The 14,134-nt window shown below is 48.0% G+C and overlaps 1 protein-coding gene across 1 annotated transcript in view; it reads left to right on the top strand.

Moving 5' to 3' along the window:
- LOC147717631 (E3 ubiquitin-protein ligase TRIM39-like) overlaps positions 1–14,134 on the top strand; it is a 246,110-nt gene that overhangs the window by 58,016 nt on the left and 173,960 nt on the right. The window contains exon 4 of the mRNA XM_086924425.1: positions 12,094–12,116. Within this exon, the coding sequence (XP_086780551.1) occupies positions 12,094–12,116 (23 nt within the window). The remainder of the gene's footprint in view (positions 1–12,093; positions 12,117–14,134) is intronic.

Genomic DNA, 14,134 nt, shown 5'->3' on the forward strand with positions numbered 1-14,134 from the left:
GCAGCAGTTGTACAACCCCTTCAAAACATCCCCAATAAGCCCCCAAACCCCCACTCCCCAGGACAGGACCTAATAACCCAGCTTCAGCCCCGTTCCAAACCATCAACACCCCACACATTGTGCTAACCTGTGGTTGCCACCACAGAAGGCCTTAAGGGCCTCGAGAGGTCGATGGAGTGCCGACCAGGGGTAGGCGGAGCCCCAACCCTACGCCCATGGTCCCATACTGTTCGTGCAGCCCCATACCTGGTAGTCCTAGAAATGTCCGGAGAGTCCACACCAGCTATTACCACAGGATTGTCCAGCGTTCCCCAGCCTCACTCATTGAGCATACCATCTGAGGTTTGCGGTGTGACCACCGGACCCCCCGCACTCCCCGCTTCTGAGTCGTCGCCCCCGGATTTCTCCCCCTCCTCCTCCGACTCCGACCCTCCAGATGTCTTCTCCTGTTGCGATCTTGTGATGTTCGCCGTCGCAGCCAGCGCTCCCATCCTGTCCGCTGCCATTTGCTTTTCTCGCTCAGTCTGTTTAAGCTTGTTCCGAGAGCGGATACGCTGCGATTTTCTAATCCGTACCGGTTGAGGCCGCTCCCTCCCGCTCTTGTGTGCACGATCTGTCCCTGCACGATACAGTTCCAGCCACGACCACGCCTCATCAGGGGTCTGGAAGAAGTGGGTCCTATCATCAATGATCACTCTCAGTTTCGCAGGAAAGAGCAAATAATATTGGATCCCTTCCTCTCGTAGTTCCTTTTTTACTGACAAAAAGAAAGCTCTGCATTTCTGACCTTCCTGAGTGTAATCTGGGAAGATCGTGACCCTGCTATTGTCCACTTGGAAGGGGCCCTGGGATCGTGCCCTCTGTATCAGTAGGTCGCGGTCCTTGTAGTGCAGCAATTTGACCACCATCGGCCAAGGTGGCCGGCCCTCCAGGGGCGGTCTGGCGGGAACCCTGTGCACTCTTTCCAGAGAGAAGAAGGGAGACAACCCCTCCGGCGCCACCACTGTCTTGAACCAGGTCTCCATGTACGGCACAGCGTCCCCTTTCTCAACTTTTTCTGGAAGGCCTACCACCCTCACGTTATTCCTCCGGTTGCGACTTTCCGCGTCCTCCGCTCGTCGCTCCAGAATCGCCAGCCGGTCAAGAACATTCGTCAATTTATGTTCCGCAGTCACCACTGCCGGTTTCAGTTCCTGGAGCAGTTGTTCATTCGTCTTCACTCTATCCGAGAGTTTGGCGTGGTCTGCCCTCAGTAGTCCCAATCCTGTAGCTACCTGCGCAATGTCCTGGCGTAGCGAGTCCTTAGTCGCAGTGATCGCCTCCAGGATGGCATCAAGGCGCTGGTTCAGCCTTTGTTCTTGCGGTGATGCTTCCTGCTGGTGAGGGTTACCGTCACCCTGCTCCAGAGCGAGTGCGTCGTCGCGCCCCTGTCGTGCAGTCGGGGCTTCGCCCAGAGCAGCCATCTTAGGCGCAACACGCGGAACACTCGGGCCGCTGCCGAGGGTCACTCCAGGCCACCGCAGTCACTGCACAGGCTCCTCTGGTCCCGGAGCCCTTCACTGGCCCCCAAGCGCGACGTATGCAATGCACAACAACTTCAATCACAGCCTCAGCACTTCCCCGCAGCACCTTTGGGCATCCCTCCGCTCGCAGCTCCTTTGCGTTGGGCTATGGCCGGGTGTCGACTGGGGCCACCAGCGCTCTGCGCAACCAGGGTGGCAACCCCCCCAGCACTCAGTCAGAAGGCGATTAGGCGTTATCCAGGGCCCAGCATATCCACCGCTCCAAACAGCACTCCACAGGCATCCGAGCCGCTCATTCAGCTCACCCACTGCGCTCACTCAGGCCACGTATCAAGCGGGTTCCAGACGGGCCCCCTACGATCTCCTCAACTCCAGTCACTCGCATGGGGGCAGAAGGACCAGAAGGGCCCAGGTCCAGGTACTCTCTTGCGGCCGCCGCTCAGGCCGTCACCTCCTCGTCACTCCGTGCCTCCGGGCGGGTGATTCCTCCTTGGCCGGCCCCTGCAGTGCAGCCCCGCCAGTCCCCAGGGCAGGAAGCCACCACCAAACAACCGCGTCGCAGCCCCGGAGCCGCCCGCTATTCTCCAGGCTCGCTCGTCGGGGTGCTCGGAAAAGGGAGGGGGAGGGGCGCCGCACTCCCCGTATCGTGGGGTGCCAAGAGCCCCGCTGGTCTTCCCCGCACGGAGCCTCCGTCCGGTCTCCTCTCTGTGTGCTCCACGAGGCAGCCTCCTGTGAGCCAGCGCCGAGCAGGTACACAGCTCCTAGTCCCTCCGAGCTCTGCTCGCCACCATCTTGCCTTTGTTAGCCGGCCGGTGCCTCCGATCTCCGAGGTCCGGTCCGCTTGCCGCTACCAAAGTCCCGCCGGAGTTCGAACTCTCTCCTCCGGCCCAGCAGCGCTCCGACTAGCAGATACGTGCCTCCAGGGGCACCAAGGGGCAGAATAACGGAATTATTAGCGGGACCTGGCGCGGAGCTGCAGGCTCACACGGCCATCCCGGTCGGTGCCTAAGCCACGCCCCCTAGGATAACCTTTAGACTTAGGAGACTTATTTCCAACCAGTCTTTTGACCTTGATGACATCACTGACTGCAAATTGTACAACTTTCACTTTTTTTTTGTTGATTTCATATACTTGTTTCATTTTAGATTGGGCTCTTCCCACAGTTCAGTTCAGTAAATCTTTATTTCGACGATTAAAAACCATCATAAAAATACATTACACAATGAAAATGTCATTAAATTACATTTCTGAACTTTTGACAAATTAAAACTACGAGGAGCAGAAGGTACAATTCATAGAGAGAGATAATAATTATGTACAAAGGTTGGTTAATTTCTTGTGTTTCTCAGTCTTACTGCTACTTTCTAAAAGCTTATAATAGAGCATAAGGTGCGCATATCACTAGCTCTCTGTAAGAAAAGCAGTGCAGCTCTTGCTTGGCGAAATTTCTGCTTCCTGAGAATGTCAACCAAAAATCTACGCCTAGGATTTCGATAAAATGAACATAAAAGTACAAAATGCAGGGTGTCCTGCGGAGACCTATTGTCGCAGCCGCAGGCACCCTCCTGCTCAATCGTTACAGTAAAACCAGAGGGATAAGCTAAAATATTAGGTAACAGATTGAACCTAAAACGGCACATTAAAAATCTATCATGCTGGTTGTACATCAAGAACAGATAGGGTTCCATGCCCGCCCCATTACTAACTAGACCATGAGCTGCTATTGATCTCTTTAAGGGTCCAGGACCAAGTCTAACAGTTTCAAATTTTTCTAAAAGCAACTTTTTGACCCTTGATTTACAACTGATAAAAATTGAGGAAGGGTCACTAAAAAGGAGATGCTGGTCTATATTCTCTAAAGTGCATTTAACGTATTTTAACCAGGGAATTTGTAATCCCTTATCCCTTTGCAAACAGTCTGTGACAATTTCCCTGCTCAATGCTGCCTCCGGGTTGGTCCAAATTCTGATCCACGCTACAATTGGCCTTAACTTGACATAGTCTGAAATGTAAGGAATCCCAAGTTCTGTATGAGCAATTTCAGCAGAAGTGGATTGTGGGATTTTCAGGATTCTGCGTAGAAATTTGTCTTCCTCTACTTGTAGTTGTTTACAGTCCCTGAAGCCCCACACCTCCGCACCGTACAAAGGATTTCTTCAGATTTACAGACAGGTCTAAGTTGGCCATGAACGTGACAAATCCGTCCACCAGTTGTTGAAGACACCTGGTGTTCGAGCAAGCAGGACCGCATCATCCGCGTACAGAAGTACTGGGATTTGACACGATCCTACTTTGGGGCAGTCCACAGCTAGGGAGATAAGGGTGCTCTCCAAGGCGTTGATATAAAGTGAAAAAAGGAAAGGGGAGAGAATGCACCCTTGCCTTAGTCCTCGCGAGCACGGAAATGGGTCAGTACGCCCCCCCTCTGGGCTAAAGCGGACCCTGGCAGTGGTGTTCCAGTGCAACTCTTTTAAGATGTTTATCAGCCCCACATCTATGCCTATCTTGTGCATTATGACCCACAGTTTATTCCTGTTCACGTTGTCAAAGGCCGCAGCCAAGTCCATAAATCCCATGTAGACCGTGCCCTTACTGGCTTTTGTATATTTGGCAATTAGCAAGTACTGATTCAGACACTGGTCGCTGGTTAATTTGTCAACATTAGTGCGGTGCTCCTCTGTCCACTCCATAAGCCGATTCAGGATCACTCGACCTAATATTTTGGCACAGACATCAATTAGCGAAATCGGCCAATAACATTTTGGATCATCCCAACTCCCTTTCTTAAAAATGGGTACAATCAGTGCAGTGGACCAGGAGCATGGCAGACCTGATCTAATAGCCGCGTTTAAGACCCTAGTTAGAATTGGGGCCAGAGGTCTATGTTACTTCTATATAAGTCTGGTGGAGTACCATCTGGCCCTGGAGCTTTGTTCGGGGTCAAACCTTGGATCGCCTTTGTTATTTCCTCTAATGAGAAATCTATTTCAGAACTCCGGGTGCCCTCCCAGCCCCCTTCTTGGATTGCTACCTTCGAGTTATTGTAAAGACCCTCAAAGTGAGCAACCCATTGCTCTGGGAGGATATTGGTGTTAATCACCGGGGCGGTGTTATCTTGAAAGCAAGGCCTATTTACAATCCTCCAAAATTCTGCAAAGTCCCTGTTTTCTCCCGCCTCTCTCAAATCAGCCCACACTTCTGCTTGTAGGGTGGTCTTCCTCTCCTTTACCTTAGATTTGTAGACTTGTCTACAGTTAGCCACTTCTACCTTGTCCCTTGGATTAGCTTTGAGGCATACCTTTAAGTTCCTTAATGCTTTGGAACAACTTTTATCGAACCATCTTGGTTGCTTAATACCCTTACTTGGGCCTCTTGCTTCCAATAATTTGTCAGCCATTTTTGTCAAGGATCCAAATGTTGCGACTAACTCTGGGCCTTCTATTAGGGGGTCCAGACAGTATTCAACCTGTTTTCCGCCTTTTTGGATAAGAGTTTTGTAAAACTCCTGAGGGTTTATTTTTGCCCACCTTAGTCGCCTCCCCTGATCTGTGGGCTGCAGGCTAGTGTCCCCTTGTTTGTTCTTACCTCCACAGCCAGTGTGTGTTATTTCCATAACTAAGGGGTTATGATCACTAAAGGTGCTCCATTCCGTTCTAAACTTTGTGATTCTATTTTTAGCAAAGGTAGATATCATTATGTAATCTATAGTGGTGGAGCAACCTCTTCCTTTGAACGTTGGGACATATGTGCCCTCTACCTCGGGCTGTCACGTCAATGGTATGTGCTAAGGAGTGGGTTTCTATCAATTTAGTTAGTGCTGTACAGAAATGGAATACAACAGAAACTTATAGTATGGTCCACACGCAAAGAATTGATTTGCAGGGCAGCTTCTGGCTTAGTAATTTACTCAGCAGGCCACACATAAGTATTTGGAAATGTTCATAGGAAAACAGCCCATAGGAAGTAGGTGTTGTGCACCGCAGGACATTCGCAGGAGGCTGTGCTCTGCACAGCTGGACACCAGCAGGCTTTTTTCTTGCAAAGTAGATTACATGACGTGAGTTGGGTGGTACTGCAGTCATAGCTGACAAAGCAGAGTTTACTGGTCTCTGGGGGTATGCCCTGTACTAGAGTTTGTGCTCTTCCTGGCTGTCTGGTACTAGCTTTCTATTCTTTAACCGCGTTATAGTATTAGCTAAAATCTGAATCCTTTAATAACTCTTAGATTGTTGGAGTAAAAATGCTTTTAATAAAATTGATATATTCTTCGCAAAAAAAATTATTTTCTGCTAACACGGGTCTGAGTTCAAGTGTTCTGAAGCATTTGATGAGCATTAAAATCCTCAAAGGCACGGTTCACTGTTCAGAAAGGAGTGGTCTGCCTGCTCCTTTACAATGGTTCTGCTATGCCTGCATGTGCGCTCACCGCCGCTCCCCGACGGGTCTCTGAGAACGACGAGCATGCCGGGCTCTCCAGGCGGAAGGTGCGATGTTTTCTTCCACGAGTGAGAGTGGGCAAACACAGACATCAGGAGAGGCCGTGGCGCCAGAGAAAAGGAAGGGCACCTATATCTGTATATAACCAAAACCCCCTTTTACTCTGTAACATGAAGTTTCCCTGTTGCCATGTTTAGGATGGTTGAATAACTCCTTATGCATCGCTCTATCGTGGCCTTTTGTGGGGTATGCATGAAAACATCACACACATGCTTTCGTTTATCAACTTGGGGTCTTTTCACACCACTAATTACTCCAAGTGACACCATACCCAAATTAAGCCTAAACTTCAAAGACCCCATGTTTAGAAGCAGACAGCCCTAGTGCATAGTTTCTTTGGTGTAATTCAGACCTGTACAAAGTTAAGTACCAAAGTTGTAGCACAACTCATATTAAACATATAGGGCCCAATGCAGGTAATTTCATTTTTCCGGTTCTTAAATACCGATTCATACTGAATCGGTATTTATGAATCGGAAAACTGAATGTAGGTAAAAAATCGGTAAAAAATACAGAATCGGTAACAATCGGAATCCACATTCGGTAAATACTGATTCGGTAATCTCCGAATCGGTAATATCAGATTCGGTATCACCCATTCAACCCTATGGGCCTCCATGCCCATAGGAATGAATGGGAGATACCGAATCGGAAATTACCGAATCGGAGAATACCGAATCGGTATTTACCGAATCGGTAAAATCCGTTCTCGAAAATTCGAATAGAAGACATGTGAGAGAGTTAACCAATCAGGGACACCCACCACACCCCACAACAAAGCAACTGAGAAATCAACCAATCAGATTCAAGTACCACACCCCAGTACCTGGAGGTGGCCACGCCCATGCAGGTGCAGAGTCACAGAACTGTTTGGAGAGCTGGAGGGAAGACAGAGGAGCAGGCTGCACTGAGCCCAGCAGAGCATCACCATGGAGTCCCAGGAAGGGCAGAAGGATGGAGGTGACAGAAAAAGGAAGCTGAAATTCACCACAACTGAGCTCCAGGTGCTGGTGGAGGAGGTAGTGCAGTATTACAGCCAGCTTTTTGGGAGACAGTCCCTGCAAGTAGCAGAGTCTGTCAAAAGAAACACCTGGCTGGCGATCCAGAGCAAAGTAAATGCCCTAGGGGTCACACATCGGGAAATTGAAGATATCAAAAAAAGGTGGTATGATCTGAAGATCACCACCAAAAATAAGATTTCAACACAGAGGAAAGAATCCTGAGCCACAGGTGGAGGGAAGAGCTGTGCACCAAGCCTCACTGAACTGGAGCAGCTGGTGGAATCCACCATGGAGCCAGAATGCATACACGGAATTGGGGATGCTGACAGCTCAGCCAGAGCTGCAAGAAAGAAAGGTAAGATGCATGGACATGAATCCCCACCGATTCGGAAATTAACCTTTTCTTATTTACCGACTCGGTAAATATGAATTCGGTATATTCCAATTCGTGAAATACCGAATCGGTATTTTACCGACTGGTTTTTACCGATTCGGACCCTTTTTTTCCACATACATCTCGATACTCTTATTCCGGTCGGTAAGGGCCGAAATTACCGGCGGTTAGGGCTTACTGCTCTGCGGGCGGGTGTGCAATTACAGACCGAGTATACCCTGCAGCTTATCAAGGACTGCTTATCATCGTGACAGCACTTATACTCGCCTACACGAACATGAAATACATGTAACTTCTACAGGTAACTACATACTATTGCAACTTAACTGTAGTGTTTCACGGCCCCCTCGATGCGTTTGGACTAATACGTGGAGTAATCGGTCATTTCTAGTTTTCTCCGAGTATTGTCTTGGAAGCTACATAATTATGGACTGTGCCATTCCTATCTGACTTTGAAACCTACAAAGGAACTAAATTCGCTTGATTTTGAGTATTGTCTTTGTCCAATTGGAATTTGCTTGAGCTACATACCTGTACGCAGCGCCTGTCAAGCTACATAATTATGGACGGTGCCATTCCTATCTGACCTTGAAACCTACAAAGGTTCTTAATTCACTTGATCTTGCCCTGACGAAGCTCCCAAGGTTGGGGAGCGAAACACGTTGGCTGTCTTGTGCACCTTTGAAAAAGGTTAATACAAATAAAAATATATTTTTACACTACTTACCGCCTCTGCAAATTACTTTAATATTGGTGCTGCCTCCGTGTGTCTTCAAACATCCGCATTTCACACTGGGTGGCCAAAGTTCACATCACTGTGACCTGTCATGTGTTCAGGATTGTTTGTTATTGCCTGCGCTTACGCAATATGGTGTGGGAGCTACGGGGCAGGGGGTCAACTTGCGCAGTGGTGCCAGGGTCTTCTGCATGGAGCCTGCTGCTCCGACGAACGTCCTGTACAGGCGTGCTGGATCCACTCCTGCTTGTGGACTCCTCTGTGTCCCCGACACACGTGTTACCAGCAGTGGCTGTCTGCTGTGTCAGCAGTACCTCCATAGCAGAAGTCACTCTCCCCATCCCCCTGGACAAGTCACTGCAGCAGTGCACAATGTCAGTCTGCATGTTCACTGACCGGTGGCATAGCAGGTTGGTTGCAGTTGCCAGCCGGTTGATGGCGTTATTCTGCTGCTTCAGTACATGCCTATTCCTGCGCCTTCCTGTCTGGTCACTCTCCAGCCTGTCACAGAGGGAACCCATGCGCACACCCATTTCCCTCACCCCCTCTGCCATGGACCCCATTCCTTTTGCCATGGACTCCATTCCTAGGGCCATGGAGCATATCCCCCGATCAATGTTTGACATCCTTCTGATCAGAATGCGCACCTGTCTGTGCACTGCCATGATCCCTTTGGCCTGCATGCGCTGGATCTTCACCATTGTGTTTTCCAAACCAGCAAAGACCCCCTGCATTTCCTGCCCCTCATCTCGCTCACATGCCCTACGACCACGGACACTTGCACGCACAGATCCTGATGACCCCTGCTGCCCTGCGTTGCCAGCCAGTGGTGGAGTGCTGTGTGTGTGAACCTCCACCTCTTCTTCATCAGAGCTTGCTAGGATCCTGCGTGGTGGAACATCCTGCCTCCTTGGCCTCACATGCACAGAGGACCCTGAGCTTGGTGTTGTGGCACCTGCAGGTGCTGGCGGAGTCTGTGTCCCAAACAGCAGGGGTGACAGTGGCTGTGCTGTGGTGTCTTCCTCCAATGCTGTGGGTGCCTGCGCTGTGGAAGTGTCCTCGGGGACAGTGCTGGGTCCTGATGTGTCTGAAGGCTTCTCCTTCGCAGCCGTTGCTAGTGCACTCGCCTCCCCTCCCTGCGCTGCACTGCGCGATGACTCTCCTGTGGGCAGACATGGACAATGATCACCTGTGTGTCTTCATTATACACATTCCTATCACATAGGGGGGGGGGTGTGGCATGGCATGCTGAATTCTGTGTTGGCTGCTTTGATTTATGTTCCTATGACTACGACTACCATGATGCATTGGTGGTATGTACTGACACGTGTTCTGGATTGTGATTCAGTCACCCACATTGGGGAAGGGGACATGGAATGGGTGGGGATTCATATCCATGCATCTTACCTTTCTTTCTTGCAGCTCTGGCTGAGCTGTCAGCATCCCCAATCCCGTGTATGCATTCCGGCTCCATGGTGGATTCCACCAGCTGCTCCAGTTCCGTGAGGCTTGGTGCACAGCTCTTCCCTCCACTTGTGGCTGAGGATTCTTTCCTCTGTGTTAAAACATCTTTTTGGAGGTGATCCTCAGATCATACCACCTTTTTTTGATATCTTCAATTTCCCGATGTGTGACCCCTAGGGCATTTACTTTGCTCTGGATCGCCAGCCAGGTGTTTCTTTTGACAGACTCTGCTACTTGCAGGGACTGTCTCCCAAAAAGCTGGCTGTAATGCTGCACTACCTCCTCCACCAGCACCTGGAGCTCAGTTGTGCTGAATTTCAGATTCCTTTTTCTGTCACCTCCATCCTTCTGCCCTTCCTGGGACTCCATGGTGATGCTCTGCGGGGCTCAGTGCAGCCTGCTCCTCTGTCTTCCCTCTAGCTCTCCAAACAGTTCTGTGACTCTGCACCTGCATGGGTGTGGCCACCTCCAGGTACTGGGGTGTGGTACTTGCATCTGATTGGTTGATTTCTCAGTTGCTTTGTTGTGGGGTGTGGTGGGTGTCCCTGATTGGTTAACTTGCTCACATGTCTTCTATTCGAATTTTCGAGAACGGATTTTACTGATTCGGTAAATACCGATTCGGTATTTTCCGATTCAGTAATTTCCGATTCGGTACCCCCCATTCATTCTGGCCCATAGGGTTGAATGGGTGATACCGAATCGGATATTACCGATTTGGAGATTACCGAATCGGTATTTACTGAGCGTGGATTCCGATTGTTACCGATTCTGTATTTTTTACCGATTTCTTTTTTTTTTTTTTTACCTACATTCAGTTTTCCGATTCATAAATACCGATTCGGTATGAATCGGTATTTAAGAACCGGAAAAATGAAATTACCTACATCGGGCCCTAAATAACACATAATTACTATCCATATAATTCCATAACACCATGTCACATAATTCCAAAACACAAATCCCCTCCACACAACAAAATTCCACTCCACACAATTACACAACTAACTAATCCAATCCAACACACATAACTCCACAACACAATATATATATATACACCCCATAACACATAAGTACAAAACATTGCCATTTACAATGCCAATAGCTCCAACTAATCCAGCACCTACTGCATAAGTACAAAACATTGCCATTTACAATGCCAATAGCTCCAACTCCAACAAATGCGAGACCTATTGCATTTCCAATGCTTGTTTTACCGAAGCCCTCCATAAGGGAGAGGAGGGTATTTGCTGTCTCTCTCTTAATACCTAACATTGTTTTTGTTCTTACAGACCAATACAAGAATCACACTGAGTAGGGTACAGTATTGTGCGCATGGTTTGTGTGATTTAATTCATAAACCTTGACATTCAAGAGTGGTTTAGGGATCTCTCAACGTCCCGATGAGAAGCCAGGGGGATGGCTTCGAAATATGTCGACTGAGGAGGTATTAGCCCATTATAGCACAGTACCTCCATTCTTTCCCCACTTTTAACCATACCAGCTAGTAGGAACATTAAAGTTTATTTTTCCACATAGCCAGGTATTTTTTTTATTTTTTTCTACTCACTTCACTATTTGACCCTTCCACTCCCACTCCTACATCACACATAGTATTTAATATTCAGTGCTCCCACGTCGTTGCTAGTTGCCCCATCCCGTAGAGGGGGGGGGGGGGGAGGGGGAAGAACCTGATGATGAAGCATGCCACCCTTTTGGTGGGTGAGGGTTTTTTAACAAAACTTACTGAGGTCTCATTGGCTCTATGTACATAGTGACTATCGCAATTGATCTGTGTTGCATAGCCTTCATGTCTAAAGTTTTGCTTCCCCTGTATTCCCATTGTTATTGGGTTATTTGTCATGGGGCCACAGCACATGGCATTTAATGGTATTGGTACTGACCGCTGCCGCATGAACTTTGTGTAGTGTGGAGGCAGGCCAGTATAAGATTCTACAGCTGATTACCATGAAGGAGCTCACCACATCTGTTGTAGGGTTCCATGTAGGGTGACAATCACGTAGAGATACTGCAACATACACCTCCACACAACATATGGCATCAGACTTCATGCGATACATAAAGATCCGGCCAACCTTGGTGTGGAACAGCGGCGCTGAAGGATTTAGACACATCATGCATTTATGACCATAAACTGTGCCTGCTCCTGTGCCCAGAGGAAGAGGTGCCTTAATCTAAACTAATCTTATCTTCTGGAAGGACCATTTATCACTTTTGATATAATAGTGTATTTTAGTATAGTTCTAGAGTCCTTTTAATGCATTCATACGTTAATCAAGGAAATCTGTGCTTGATGCTATATCTGTGGATGTCAGTAAAAAAATGTGTGTGTTCATTATTAACATATGTATTTATATTTGTATGAAGTTATTTGTAATTCTTGAGCTTGTGAATAACTTTTCTAAGTATAAATTTTACTTTTTTGTATCTTAATATCTTCATGTTTCTCTCCCCAGGATGGGAAGACCGTGTTGAGCAGGTAAGGATACCTTCTTTAACAGCTCATTCTACAAACTCGTAATGAGGAAACATCATAGTTACTTTTATCATACTACACTCTTACATACATATTTTTTGCTCTTGGATGCCCGTTGGATGAGCCCATTTTTTGATAACTCGTCATCTTTTTATTTTCTCCATATTCCTGTTCAATTTAATTCTCTATTCAATTTGTTTTTTAGGTTTCGCCTCGCTTGGGCGGTCTCAGCAAGACATTTTGTTTACATACACTGGGCTTACAGCTCTGCACATTGCTTCCCATTGGCTAGCTCCAGCGTCGCTCTCATTTGCTTCACATTCATTTGTCATGGCTTGTGTGGATCATGTCTTTTTATTGTGTTTGTCTCTCCCCTGGAGCATTGAACAAGTTTGGGTTCAAGCACTGAACATCAGTGCTTGTGTTTTCAGTCTGTCTCCCATTTCCTGTCCATGTCTCTTCCATTCCATCACAACCGCACCTTACATGTTTCTTCTTTACCCTCCCACCGCCCTGCCTAACAATGAAAGCAAAATCAGCTCACCTATAACAGCAAATAGTTCTGTTGTTGTGGCACAGAATACGCATATCGTTGTACTGTAAAACATGACTGTCATTCTGTGTGCCTTCCAATTAGATAACGCTGCAACATTATTTCTTGTCCTCCTAATATCATTTACTGAGTAAAACATTTGTTCTGCTGCGTTCTACTCTTTTCAAAATACAGTGCGCGCCAGTGCTGTGCCTCTGTAAAAAAATGACAAACCCAGTGAGAGTGGATTCTCTTCAGAGATAAAGGACCCCTTAAAACTTGAACTGGGGCTCTGACATAGGCCTTTCACTGCATTCCGCTAGGCCACTGCACATTACACCGTTGCACACTATTCTGCACCACTCCATTCTAGGCCACTGCACTCAACACTACTATACTCTACTTTGCACCACTTAACTCTATGCCATTCTACTCTACTGAACACCGCTCTACTCTACGTCACTCTACAACACTCTTCTCTACTCCACTGCACTCTACACTGTTCCACTCTATGCCACTGAACACAACTCCATTCCACTCTACTCTGCACAACTTTACTTTATATGTGATCGCACTCTACGCTACTGCACTCTACACTATTCCACTCTATGTCACTGCACGCAACACCCTTCCACTCTACTCTGCACAGTGTTACTCTATGAGACTGCACTTTACGCCACTCCACTCTACACCTCTCCACTCTAGCCCTTTTTGCTCTGCACCACTCCATTCAATGCCACTGCACTCTACGCAACTCTACACCACTCTACTTTACTCTGCACCACTCTACTACATGCCACTTCACTCTACTCTACACCACTCTACACCACTGCACTCTGATCACTGCAGTCTATGCCACTTCACTCTGCAATAATCCACTCTACGCCACTGCACTCTATGCCACTCTACTCTGCACCACTCTACTCTATGCCACTCCGCTCTATGCCACTGCACTGAAGCCACTCCAATCTACGCCACTGCTCTCTACTCTGCACCACTCTACGCACCTCTACTCTATCTTCCACCACTCCACTCTATGCCATTCTATTCAACTCTACATCACTCTATTCACCACTCCGTTCTATGCCACTGCACTCTGCTCCACTCTGCTCTATGCCACTACAGTCTATGACACTGTGCTCTATGCCACTCTATACTGCTGCACTGTGTGCCACTACACTCCACTCTGCACCACTTTATTCCACCCCACTGCTCTCTTCGCTGCTCTACTTTGCACCATTCTATGCCAGTGCACTCTAACTGCTGCGGCCAGTCCATTTGGGTTGAGGTGCCACATGCCTCCACCTTTTGCCTCTCATAAACAGTGTCTGTTTGGCCGAACAAAAGTCATTTTCAGGTCAGGCAGCCAGGAGCTAGACATGCTCTAAATGCGCTTGCTCCTGGCTGCCTGAGCTGATATTTGCTGGGCTGAGGAAGTCACAGCTCTGGTGGCTGTGACATCCTCAGCTCAGCAAATGTAAAGGGGGTA

Source organism: Lissotriton vulgaris, chromosome 5 (assembly GCF_964263255.1).
Source record: "Lissotriton vulgaris chromosome 5, aLisVul1.2, whole genome shotgun sequence".
Lineage (NCBI taxonomy): Eukaryota > Metazoa > Chordata > Amphibia > Caudata > Salamandridae > Lissotriton > Lissotriton vulgaris.